The sequence below is a fragment of the Hibiscus syriacus genome, unplaced genomic scaffold (genome assembly GCF_006381635.1).
Source record: "Hibiscus syriacus cultivar Baekdansim isolate YM2019G1 unplaced genomic scaffold, ASM638163v2 tig00110895_pilon, whole genome shotgun sequence".
Classification (NCBI taxonomy): domain Eukaryota; kingdom Viridiplantae; phylum Streptophyta; class Magnoliopsida; order Malvales; family Malvaceae; genus Hibiscus; species Hibiscus syriacus.
In genome coordinates, this window is record NW_024062903.1 from 172,856 (window position 1) to 185,991 (window position 13,136).

Genomic DNA, 13,136 nt, shown 5'->3' on the forward strand with positions numbered 1-13,136 from the left:
ACTCACTTAGAAGCTCTTAATTTTCTTGATGCTTAAAACTAAAATGGGGAGGGGTATTTATACTACTCAAGAACAATCCTACACCACACAAATAAACTAATTTAAACCATTACAAATTCAACAAATACCTAACTCTCACCTAACTAAATTGATGTAAGCAATGACATCATTACTTAAATGATGTAAGCAATGACATCAATTTAGTTTGGGTTTAGGCTCCCATAGTGGATCAAGTTTATGATCCAACAGTTGCTTCAATGCGAAATAAGAAAGAGAGGAAATAATTAACAAAAAATTTTTGCACTGACTATTAGTTTCTACCTACTTATTTAGGGGTGTATGGTAAGTGCAAAATGATGATGCCTTGATGATACCATTTGCATAGCCTGATAGAATATAAAACTAGTCACTACCAAATTTAAATATGAATTCATATTATTTACGGATTCTATCTGAAAGTCGAAAAGGTAAGTGAAAATTTTCAACAAATGGTAAATTGGTGTGACTATGAATAGAAGGCTTGTTCACTTTGGAGTTCTACAGTACACTATTAGTGTAAGCACCATGACCACCTTTTGAACAATCAGCAGAAGGTAAAGCATCAAAGAACCATGGAAGTTTCTCCCTAACCTGGGCCGTAGAGGGGCGATCATTATGTAAATCTGAGTGACGGAAGCACTGAAACATCCCATATTCGTTAGTCACAAGAACTGCTTCATTTCACTTAACCCACAAGTGGAGTCGTTGGCAGAGAAACAAGGAGGCTGGAAGAAAGAAAGTTTAATTTCAGTGAACTCAAACATATCCAATTACCGTAAACCCAATTTTGGAAAACCTAATTATGGCATGATACGAGAAACAAGACATTGAACTTATTGATATCTTCTTAGAAATGAAAACTGCTAAGCATAGCTAAGTTGGAACAGAAAAATAGAGACATCTGGTTATTTCACTAAAAACGAGGCACCGTTATCAAAGAGAAACTTGATGAATTTATTGATTTTGGCTGAATATATATTCTTAATAAGTTCATAATCTAGAGTTGAGTGGGTAATCTTAATTAAAAATGACAAGATGAGCTTACCGCTAGCAAATGTTGAGTTTTATGAAAAACTCTTAATGAATTCAAATCCAAAGTTTGGATGATCCTAGTGAGAATGACATTGAATTCACAGACTAAAGAGGTTGAATATTTATTCTTAATGAATTCTTATCCCAGAGTTTGGGTGGTTCATTTATAATGAACTTGAAGAAAGTCATCATACCCTCTGTGAGGTTGAGCTGTTGTATAAATCATTAATCATTTCATAGCCCTCTTAAGGGTGTATTATATTGAGATAAACCTGATGAAATAACCTATGTAAGTGAGAAAGATTAGCAACCTTATATGAAAAAGGTTGGGCTATTTTTCTAGCACACTTACTAGAACCCATAGGTAAGATGGCCAATATATATATATATATTGAGGACTCAGGTGGATGAGGGGGTTAGTTATGTGTTATGAGTATACCCCTATCTTAGAAAATTCAAGACTAGTTTTACTTATCTAAGAGAAGGATTGCTCATCATCACAATGTATTAGTTCAAGATACGTTCACTAGTGTTTAAGCAACTAATTTTACTATTGCTCTTCTGGAAAGATTGTTTTTGAGTTTCAGAATAAATTTTTCGCATTAGTGGGGAAACGTTAGTATGCTTAATCCCACGTCGAGTGAGTAAATACATTGGATTGGATATTAATGTTTACATTCTCCACTCTCTTGTTGAGTGATAGAGAATAATGGGGGCTTCTTGCATACCGCCGCTGGCCATCCGACTCGTCTTAACTCGTGCTCGTGTTTGAGGATGAGGTCGAGGCTCATGGCTCGTGGCAATATGTGTCTTTTACACGTCCGCGTGGGTTCTATATTTTTTAGAGAAATTTCGAAAGAAAGTTTTACAGAACAAAAGAAAGGATTGTGAATGAACATTTGTTTTAATATTTATAAGGTGCCCAAGAGGTCTACTTGAATTCTATAATCTCAGAGGGTAACAACTGATTAAATGATGTATGTATTAATTTATGAAATAATAATTAAAACGGTCAGTTTTTAATATTAATCAAAGAAACGTTTGGATGGACCTGAAATATTTCACAAACTTGTTCAAGATAAGCAACAATCTGTTAATGGGTCGGTTACAAGAGTTACATAAATTTATTTCTGGAGTTTCAAATGGGATGGATTTTATATAATGAAACTGGACATTATGAGGGTAAGGTTAATTGTGTTATTTTAGTAGTTTCATATGATTAATATGAGGAGTTACAAAGATTTAAATTTCTGGAATTAAATTAAAGTTTTAATTCTGATTTTTCTTTTACGTTTTTACCCTGGACGTATCTTATAAATAGAGAGTTCATTTCACTCTCAACTCATTCATAATTCACTCAAACATTTCTCAACTCTTTCAAAGCTTTCTAAGCTTCTGAGTCTTTCCGACGATCAGAGGAGCAGTACCACTAGCAGTCCACTTCGATTTCGGGTGTATAGAATTTGGAGAGACCGTGCTAACCTCGGGGGACGATACACTTATCGGAACAGTTACACACATCGGGTGAATTCATTTATAAGGCAGTAGTTTTTACCATGACACGATTTCGGTTGATTTGATTTATTTATTTATTTATTTTTCAATTAGTGCTAATGGTGTGATTTTACAGTCAATATTACCAACACAAGCTATATGAATGATCTTCATTACCGACTTGATTTGCCCTTGAAATACAAAGGAGTTGTGTTGCTTCCAAATATGCCAGATTAAGACGCCAAAGAGATGCCTCCAATAAAGATTTGTATAGTTCAAAACTACAATATTATCTGTAAGATTGGTTCTAATCCAGTCAAGTAAATTCGAGGAATATAAATTTATCTTGTAGTGGCTTGGGATGAGATAGTTCCAGATCGTGCTTGCCGAGGGGCAGTCCCGGAGAACATGGAGGTTGATTGTAACACCCCGACCCGTATCCGACCCGAACACGAGTACGAGGTGTCACATTGACTTTTCAAAACCTTTACTTGTACACAATAATGAAAATTTCCCACTAATATTAAATAAAACTTCATAATTCATATTATTCCAATAAAAAGGGTTTACAAAACTTATCAGAGCATATACAATTCAAATCTTTTATTTACATGTCAACTACACTTCATATAACAAAATACATATTAATAAAATGGTTTTCTGATCTGATATCCGGAAAAGAGAAGCTGACATGTCTTACTCCTCAATCTTCTCAAAACCTACGTGTGAAACACTCACATGCTAAGTTGATGACTTAGTGAGACATATAAAACGACTACAGAAAACCTTAATTATCTAACAATGCATGAACAATTCACACACTAATATCATGCAAAAATCATTTAACAATTAATATGACCATTGCATACATACATATATTTATACTATCATTATCATCATTCACATTATTATTATTATTAATATTATTTGCATCCATTCCTTTAATCTTGTGATCTTATCCTTAACACTCATGCATATCATATCATACATTCCACAAAGCAAAACACACAACATTACACAAAGTTTCTTATGTTATATCTTTTATTTGCCTACATACACTTGTGAGAACTAAAGATATGTGAGTACATTGAGGTTGTGTACATATGTTGTCACCACAGTTCGTATAAATTCTCACTAGAGGCACATAGAATTTATCCCGAAGGACCACGTAGAAATGTCCTGAAGGACCACATATATGTCCTGAAGGACCACATAGATGTCCCGAAGGACCACTCCTTAAGGGTCACATATATATTCCAAATGAACAAATATGTGTCCCGAAGAACAACATATATGTTCCAACGGATTACATATATATCCCGAAGGACCACGTAGAACCCTCGACTCTTGGCATGCTCCACCCTTCACAATCACTTCATCAATGTTGCCTATGACTTTTGGGTTACTTTGAAAGTCGAGCCATGCCGGACCCCTTGTAATTTCTCGACACTTCACATCTCTAGATCTTTGTCCCATGAAATGACAAGAAAATAGTACTATAATATAATAATTTAACATAATAATAAGATTTTTTTATATGGAACCCAAATTGTTGATGCAGTGAAGACATAATATTAAAGTAAATTAGTAGTCATAATAGTATTACTATAATTGCTATTTTATGGTCCCATGAAAGTTTAGCTGTGTGAGATGGATCAGTGAAATGTGCTATGTAGTATATGAGAAATGATTCGAAGGTTAGAGAGCCTAGTTGCAAGCAGACCTAATTATTGCTTGGTTTGTTTATAGATTAGCTAAATAGGGTTGGTGTGGTACTGTTGTGGTCTTCCTTAGAGAGATCAAATAGATTGTTTACTGCAAAAAGGCATGCATATTAATGCAGTTTCTAGAGATCCAAGTACTGGGATCTTGTGCTTCTCAAAGTTTTTGAGCCTTCAAACTTTTGATCTGCAAAAAGTGTCTCTATGTTCATCGAGTCTCGTCATATTTACGGTAATCTATCAAATAGGTTACTTTTATTTTGGTTTTATTTTATTTTAGTCTCTAAATTGAAAAAATATATTTTGATCAGTTACGTTATCGATTTGTTATAATTTAATCATTGATCTATTAACTTTTGTTACATCGATGATGTGAAATGTTAGGGAAAATGAATAGTTTTTAATTGGACATAGGCTTATTTCTGAGTGTAGAGATCGGTGAATGAGAAGGCATAAAGTTTAATATTTCTAAGATTTTACAAGATATACCTAAAAACTAATTAGAGAGGATGAAGGGAGGGGCAAAGTGGGGCATTTTGGCATCAAGTTCAGGATCGATGGTGGGTCAACAATTTGCAAGTAGAAGAATCAAAGTTTTTAAACTTTGTCTAAAAGAAGCTAAACCGATAGGAGGAAAGAGATGAGTAGAGAAGTTATTTGGTAGTGACGGTGATCGGAGAAGATCATCGAAGCAGTGATGACGGTGGAAGAAAGAGGTTTTGGTTCGACACCATCACTTATCAGATAAGGTGGTTGAAGCAACATTGATAGAGAATGATAGCAGTGAAAGTTAGAAGAGAGGGTTGAAAAAAAATCTAAGATCAAATAATTTAATAAAAAAACCAATTTACTAACATATCGTGTCACTGATATAATTAGAATCGACATCTCAATAGTTAAATTATTACAAATCTATAAATATCCAAAATATATTTGTAAAATTTTAATGATCAAAGATGAAATTATGAAAAATGACATTTACAATAATTTATTCTTATATATATATAAACATAGCTCCTCGAATCCAGTGAATGATACAATCAATCAATCGAATTTTTTATGGCTAAGAACATGCCTAGTCCACGTCCCTCGTCTCACGATCACCATCGCATGAGTTACTCTGTTAACATCACGTCCCATATATATTAGTTGAAGCTCAGTTTTGGTTTAACGGTCCCCTTACTGCAGGAACAACGGCAATACCTTGAAGAGCATTGGTTTATCGCTTCATAATCCGAATGATTTCATCAGTCTGTGTCAAGCTCGACCTTATATATAATCTTTACTCCAAATGTGTACGAGGATATCGCGCACTACCCAAAGCTCAGCCATGATCACCGAGCAAGTCCCCTAACAACCACTCGCCTTGATCGCCCCTAAGTACACCACCACAGGCGGTAACACCATCACTATTAGTAGCGGACTATTAGTAGCGGATCTATTGTATATTTAGGTCGGACAAGTATCCATTAAGAAATTCTATTTTTTTTTACTTATTTATTTTATCAATTGTGATCGCCTATAATTTTATTTGTGCTTACCAACGTATAAAATTTGTGTTATTAACACATATACTCACTCTCAAAAATATTTTAAGATTCATCACTAATCACTAAATCACGCTACATCATCGTTATTTACTTTAATCAAACCAGTTGATAGTCGTTTCCAGGTCAAAGAACTTCTTTCTGTACATATTTACTCCATCCGTAACCTGCTCGAACTGCACACACCTTATCACATTGTCCTTCAACCTCAAGCTTCAATCCAAACTATTGTCTAACTCGATAAAATGGTCATCGAACAACATTTTATTTTCCCAAAGCTCCTAACAGCTAATGGAAATAACTAGAGGTAAGAAACGGGTGATTCATACCGTATCATTTTGCGTCATGTCATTTTGATTAGACTTGATTCGGGTTGGATCTCGGTTGGGTCATTTCCGGTTATGTTTTAATTCGGGTTTATAGTAAGTCGGGTAAGGTCGGATATCGAATAGGGTAAAAATTAGATCGGTTGATTTCCGGTTCGAGTCTAGGGTGCTTAATGAGTTGAGCAGCTCATGAGCAACTCAAACTCGACTAGGTCAAAGTTCGGTAAAAATTCGACTCGGGTTGACTCAACTCGAGACCTTAACGAATTGAGTCTCACAAAGTTCTATTCGATTCGATAAGTAGCTTGTTATTTTTTTATATAATTTTTTAGTAGTTATTTTAAAAAATTATTTCATTCAAAAAAATACTAATTTACTATTAGATAATAAAAAAAGATAAATTATTAATTTATCAATTTTCTAATATTTTAATTTTTGGGCATTGCACCCTGATTTCGAGGAGGTAGTGGGGAAGTCTTGGGCTGAGTCTATGCAAGGGAACCCCATGCAAGTCTTGTTTTGCAAAATGAAGAGATTGAAACCTGAGTTAAAGACTTTTAATAAAAGGTGTTTCTCTAATATCTCTGGGAAGGTTGTTGAAAAAAGAGAACAATTAGAGAAGCAGCAGGTTCTCACCTTATCTGGAAGGAATTTGGATGCTGTGATAGAAGAGAAAAAATTACTCTTGGAGCTTACTGAATTAGAGAAAGCTGAAAGGTTGTTTTATCAGTAGAAAGCTAAAGTGGATTGGCTGCTTGATGGTGATCGGTGCACTAAACTTTTTCACTCCCAAGTTGTTGTCAAAAGGAAGAGAAATACTATAAGAGTGTTGATGGATGAGAGAGGCAATAAGCTTGACACATTTGATTCAATAGCTGAAGAATTGGTGGATCATTTCACAAGGCAAATTGGTACTATAGATGCAAATGTGCAAGGGTGTTCTGGCAGCTTTCTTAGGGACCTGCTGGGTTACACTCTGCCAGCAGGTAAAAATGTTGATTTGATCAAAGATATTACTAATGATGAGATCAAAGTGGCCATTTGGAATCAAGGTAAGGATAAGGCTCCTGGCCCTGATGGATACACAGCTGGATTTTTTCATTCTGCCTGGGACATTGTTGGAGCAAACTTCATAGCTGTTGTGAGGTATTTTTTTGAATCCTCAAAAATATTGCCTGCATTTAACTCCACTGCTATTACTTTAGTTCCTAAGCTACCTAACTCTTGTAAAGCCATGGACTTTAGACCCATATCTTGTTGCTCAGTTTTTTACAAGACTGTTACCGAGATTTTAGTGAGCAGATTGGTTCAATTTATCCCTATGGTGATAGCCCCTAACCAATCAGCCTTTGTGAGGGGGAGGAAAATTGAAGGCAACACCCTCCTAGCTCAGGAGCTTGTTAGAGGGTATGGAAGGGGTTCTATCTCCCCTAGGTATGCCATAAAGGCTGATCTGCAGAAGGCTTTTGACTCACTATGGAAGTTTCTTCTTTCTGTTTTGAAAGGATTAGGGTTGCCTATTTTGTTTAAGAGATTGATAGATGCTTGTGTTATGGACTCTAGATTCTCCATTGTGTTGAATGACAGTCTAGTAGGGTTTTTAGAGGGAGAATATGAGTCAGGCAGGGGGACCCCCTATCCCCTTACCTATTTGTGGCTACTATGAATGTCTTATCAAAAATGCTGGATGTTGTTGCTTCTGGAAAAATATTCAAATTTCATCTAAGTGCAGGAAACTAAACCTAACACACTTATGCTTTGCAGATGATTTACTCATATTTTGCAAAGGTAGATTTGATTCTATTGTAGGGGTGAATTGTGTTTTGGAAAGGTTTTATGAGATGTCAGGGCTGAGGCTCAATGCTGTTAAGACTGAAATTTTCATGGCTGGTGTGAATGATGATCTTAGGACATTGGTCCATGAGTTTACTGGATTCAAACTAGGCTGCCTTCCTGTGAGATACCTAGGGGTGCCTCTTGTCCCTAGGAAATTAACAGTGAAAGATTGTGCCAGTCTAGTGGAGAAAATCAAAGCAAAACTTGGACTTTGGTCCAATAAATGGTTGAGTTATGCAGGCAGATTGCAACTGGTGAAGTCAGTCTTATTTAGCACTGCCAACTACTAGTGTAGGCAACTTGTTCTGCCCACTGCTGTGATTAAAAGGGTGAACCAGCTTTGTGCAAGGTTTTTCTAGAAATGGGGTGATATTCCAGCTAAGGGAGCCCGAGTGAGCTGGGAAAGCATTTGTACCCCTAAGTCTGAGGGAGGCTTAGGCCTTAAGCATTTAGCTTGCTGGAATAAAGCTTGTATTCTGTTATTGGTTAAAGAACTTCTCATGGCTGAAAGTTCTCTTTGGGTCGCCTGGGTGAGGTTATATGTTTTTAAAGGAGTTGACTTCTGGTCTGTTGCAAGCAAGCCTTCCTTTAGTTGGAGTATACGGAAAATTCTAAAGTTAAGGGAGGAAGTGCAACCTTTGTTCTCAGGGATCATGGACTGGGACAAGGTTACAACTCGTTGGCTATGGCAAGAGATTAGGGGAAGGAAAGAGAAGGTGGAATGGCATAAGGTTGTATGGTTTCCTTTGCACATTCCTAAACACTCCCTCATTGCCTGGATGGCTATTCTTGACAGATTGCCTACTGCTGATAGACTTGCTCGAATGGGGATTGGGGTGGAAGATAAATGCAGGTTGTGTGGAACTGAGGCTGAGACCCGTAGCCACATCTTTTTTGGATGCTCCTTCTCAAAGGCTGTTTGGGAGGTGATTACCCGGTTATGTAATGTTGACAGAATGGTGGGGTGCTGGGACGAGGAACTGAATTGGGCCATCTCTCGGTTTAAAGGCAAAACCCTCTTTGTGTCTATATTTAGAATAACTTAGTGTGCATATGTATATTGTATATGGGAGGAAAGAAATCATAGGCAGTTTAAGGGCATTAGTAGAGATGTTGATAGTGTTGTTAGCGGTATTAAAGAAATTGTTAGGCTGAAGTCAACTCGTTGTCATAAAAAAATAGTGCTAACAATAGAAATCTTTGTTTAGATTGGGGGATTAGCAACTCCTAGGAGGTGTTGCTTGTTTTGTGACTTGTTTGATTGTAGCAGTGAGTTTCTATTGCTTCTTGGATAATAATATGAAACTTATCCAAAAAAAATTCCAATAGACAAAAAAATACTAAATTATTAATTAATATTTTACTATACTCAAAAATCAAATAGTATTTATTATTTTAATGTATTTATGGATTGTTACTTTGGAGTTTAAATTTTAAAATTGATTCATACGCTCTCTTTAATTTTCATCAATAGAACAAATGTTTTGAAAAAAATGTTATCATTAACCAAATGCTGAATTTTACTCGATGATTAGTGCTCATAACACCCCTCCCCCCCTCCCCCAAAAAAAAAAAAGATTTCCCTTATTCCTATCCTGGTTTCTCAATTTTTAAATTTATTTAATTAAAGTAGAATTAAAACCAGATTAATAGAAGGCATAAATAATGAAAACTAAATGGGCAATTAATAAGATGGGGGTAAGGAGTAATTCCCCTGGGGTTTTTGAAAGTGGATATGATTCGACACAATGGTACAAGTCCCACAAAGATGAGATAGGAATATCAATAACCCGAATTACATCATCCATGTGACCAATATTAATGTTTCCCTGCTTGGTTGTGGCTAAACTCCAAACTCGGGGGGGGGGGGTAAGAAGGCGACAAACACTCATCTACTCTTTAATGTTTCCCACAATATGGTACTCTATATATCTTTATGTCTGTCTAGCTATATATAATCTTTCCATTTACAATAAATAAATAAAAGGGAATTCATGGAAGTAATGAACAGATAGCCCTTGGATAACAGGATGCACATACATTTACTCGTACATGTACTCGCTTGACGGTAAATATTATGTTCGATCATGTCGACCTTCGGGTAACAACCTATACCGATGTGTTTCGTTCTTGTGACAACAAGGAAGATAATTCTAAATTATGCTATAATCTGAAAACAAAAAATGAGTTGCAGCTTACTTGATCAAAGTTTACTGAATAACTTCAAACAGCGATCAAACGAATTCTGGGGTTGGATCGACGAGGGGTCCCTTTCTCTGGTTGCATCGGTGAGGACTGTGAACCATTGTGGGCATCGACATTCTGTGATTCGGGAGGCCAATTCTGACTCTGAGAAGCCAAATATTCGAGTGCGACGAGGATATCACCGATAAGTGGTCGGAAGTTGGCTTCTTCGTTGAGACACATGGCAGTAATTGCAATTGCATAGTTCAAGCATCGACGAGGATAACATCCTCGAATTAGAGGATCAACCAGTAGGCTGAACTTTTTCTGGTCTTTTAAATACGGACGGGACTGCAACACGATAGGGATAAATTATATAACAGAGAGAACATAGGGGAAGAAGAGGATCGGAACAAAGTCAAACTGGATCAAACCATAAATAAATAGAAGGATAATTTACCCATGACACCAAGTTCTGCTCTCCATGCTTCTTAGTAGAATCTATTGCCTTTCGTCCAGTTATCAACTCCAATAGCACCACACCAAAACAATATATGTCAGATTTAAGAGTTAATTTGCCACTCATGGCATACTCGGGAGCACAATATCCGTATGTTCCCATCACCCTGGTTGAAACATGGGTATTGTCACCCACAGGTCCCAACTTTGCTAAGCCGAAATCCGAGAGTTTAGGGTTGAAATCATTATCCAGCAAAATATTTGCAGACTTCAAGTCACGATAAATGATGGATGGATTGGCCTTGCAGTGTAGATATTCAATTCCTCGAGCAGCACCAACAGCTATCTTTATACGATTGTTCCAGCTCAGAGGCTCTTGTCCTGGTTCTAAACCTGTAGAAACACATTCGATTAGTGGCTTATGAGGAAACATTGCAACAATCAGAAGCATTACTATTGCTTTTACACAACTATATGAAATAATCCCTTTACATACGAGAACGATAATATTAAAAACTATATGGAATAATACGAATAAAAGCAGCACATGACCAAGCATCCAAGTGGGAAGACAAGGTAAAAAATACTTCCCATTTGAGGCCAAATTTTAAATATTTGCATTCTCAAGTGCTAGGCATATTCAACAGTGATTATGATTTTCAACGATGCACGGGCAGCACGGCCATGTATAGCACACATTCTAAGGCTACTCTAACAGGTTTAGATGTTATGCACTCTTGCTTTAAGACGAATATCGCATTTGGTTGAAGCATAAACTGTTGGGACAAATTACGGAAGCTTTACACATAATGCACCGCAAAACAAATAAAAATTCAGCAAAACAAACATTATTAGTAGATTCAAAATTGAATTTCTCCATGCATAGCTTCAAAATCAATAGCGAAAATCTTGAATGAGACCTAGAGCTCTGCATTATTAAAGTACAACACACAATAGCATGACCTTCCATGTTCAATGGAACTCTGTATTTAGTAAACATTACCGAAAAGATGATCTTCCAAACTGCCCATCGGCATGTATTCGTAAACCAAGAGCCTCTGATTCCCAGCGGTGCAATAGCCTATCAAAGTAACGAGGTTCACATGGTGTAACAAGCAGAGCATAAGAACCTCAACAATGAATTCCTGATAGCCCTGAAGACCATCGTGATTAAGTTGTTTCACCGCGACGATCTGGTCGGTTACAAAAAACATAAATGATCCAGCTCAAATTTAAAAGCTACCTAATAAGTAAAATACAGAACAAATTCTAGAAATATACCAAACTGATACATGAATATGAAATGAAAAGAAGCAATCTTTACCTCTCCGGTTTCCAATCGACCTTTGAAAACCCTTCCGAATCCTCCTTCCCCGAGCAAATCGGCTTCTCTGAAATTCTTTGTCGCTGTTGCCAACTCTCGGAATGTGAACCTACGTGCTCCATCGTCTTTGGAGCCTTTTCCTTGTTCACTTCCATTCTTATGATCTGTAACCAAAATTTCAAAACAAGACAAGCAATCAACAACCAATTCCACTGAAACAACACGAAATTCGATGTTAAAATAGTTAACATTACCTTCTAGACATGTTTTCTTCTCTTAGCGCAGGAAACTGGTTAGAAAAACGAAGAACAAATGAACCCAGATAAGCAAATTTATACAGAAAAAGAATAATAGATCACAGGGAAATGAAAAAAAAAACCTGAGGAATCGGCGGAATGGCGAGAAGTAGTTCGACTTCCATTGTCAATGTCGATCCTTGCATCTTTAGATCGAGGATTTAAGCAAGGGAAACAACTCATCTTCTCTCTGCTGACTTCCACAATCAGTGCAATTGAGCAACAAAAAATTTGAACTTTGAACACTCACGATATTAACCAAAATCTTCCATCGGTTCTTTCCTTGAATCGAATTCAACGTTCTGCATGTAAAGTAAACGTTTTTGTTGTTGAAAAAAAGGAACCCGAAAAGGGAAAACGAAGAACAAATACAATTTCGGCTCAGCTGAATGCTTTTCGGATTCTAAACGGCGAAAAAACAGCGCAATGAACTGGGAATCTGTGAATGAAAGGGGACCAGAAAGACAGTAACCACGAAAAATCAACCAATAATTGCAAATACAGAGAGCATAAGTCCGGGAAATGACGAAGGACTATAAAGATAGGAAAACGACAAAAATGGTAATAATGGAAGTGGATTAGAACAAGAAAATTACAAGTACAACAGAGGAGAGAAGAGCGGGGAAAGGGTAAAATAGAGAAAATGAAAATAAGTCCCATGTTTATTGGCAAACAATATTTAGGTTGCTTTTTTTTCCTACTTTATTTTTAATTCATTTTTATTAAAAAACTAAATTACACTAAAAAACACTAATTTATTTATTTAATTTTTAAAAGTAATTTTTATGGAACAAGAACTTTACTCCTCATGATGTTGAATCTATGATTAAAAAAGAAGTGTGAACCCAAAACTTTTAAGTACTAAGTTATATAATTAA

General features: G+C 36.2%; 1 protein-coding gene across 2 annotated transcripts; it reads right to left on the reverse strand.

Annotated features, from left to right (window-relative positions):
* Positions 1–9,992: 9,992 nt before the first annotated feature.
* LOC120145856 (probable serine/threonine-protein kinase PBL21) lies at positions 9,993–12,789 on the reverse strand. 2 transcript variants are annotated; one of them, XM_039159582.1, is made up of 6 exons: positions 12,622–12,789; positions 12,342–12,464; positions 11,963–12,126; positions 11,642–11,831; positions 10,640–11,025; positions 9,993–10,530 (listed from the first exon to the last, which is right to left on the reverse strand). In XM_039159582.1, exons 2-6 carry the CDS (start codon positions 12,439–12,441, stop codon positions 10,219–10,221), a joined length of 1,152 nt encoding a protein of 383 aa, XP_039015513.1. In that variant the 5' UTR covers positions 12,442–12,464; positions 12,622–12,789; the 3' UTR covers positions 9,993–10,218. The 2 variants fall into 2 exon arrangements, with proteins under 2 accessions (XP_039015513.1, XP_039015512.1); XM_039159581.1 differs by having other exon boundaries at positions 10,640–11,031.
* Positions 12,790–13,136: the final 347 nt, after the last annotated feature.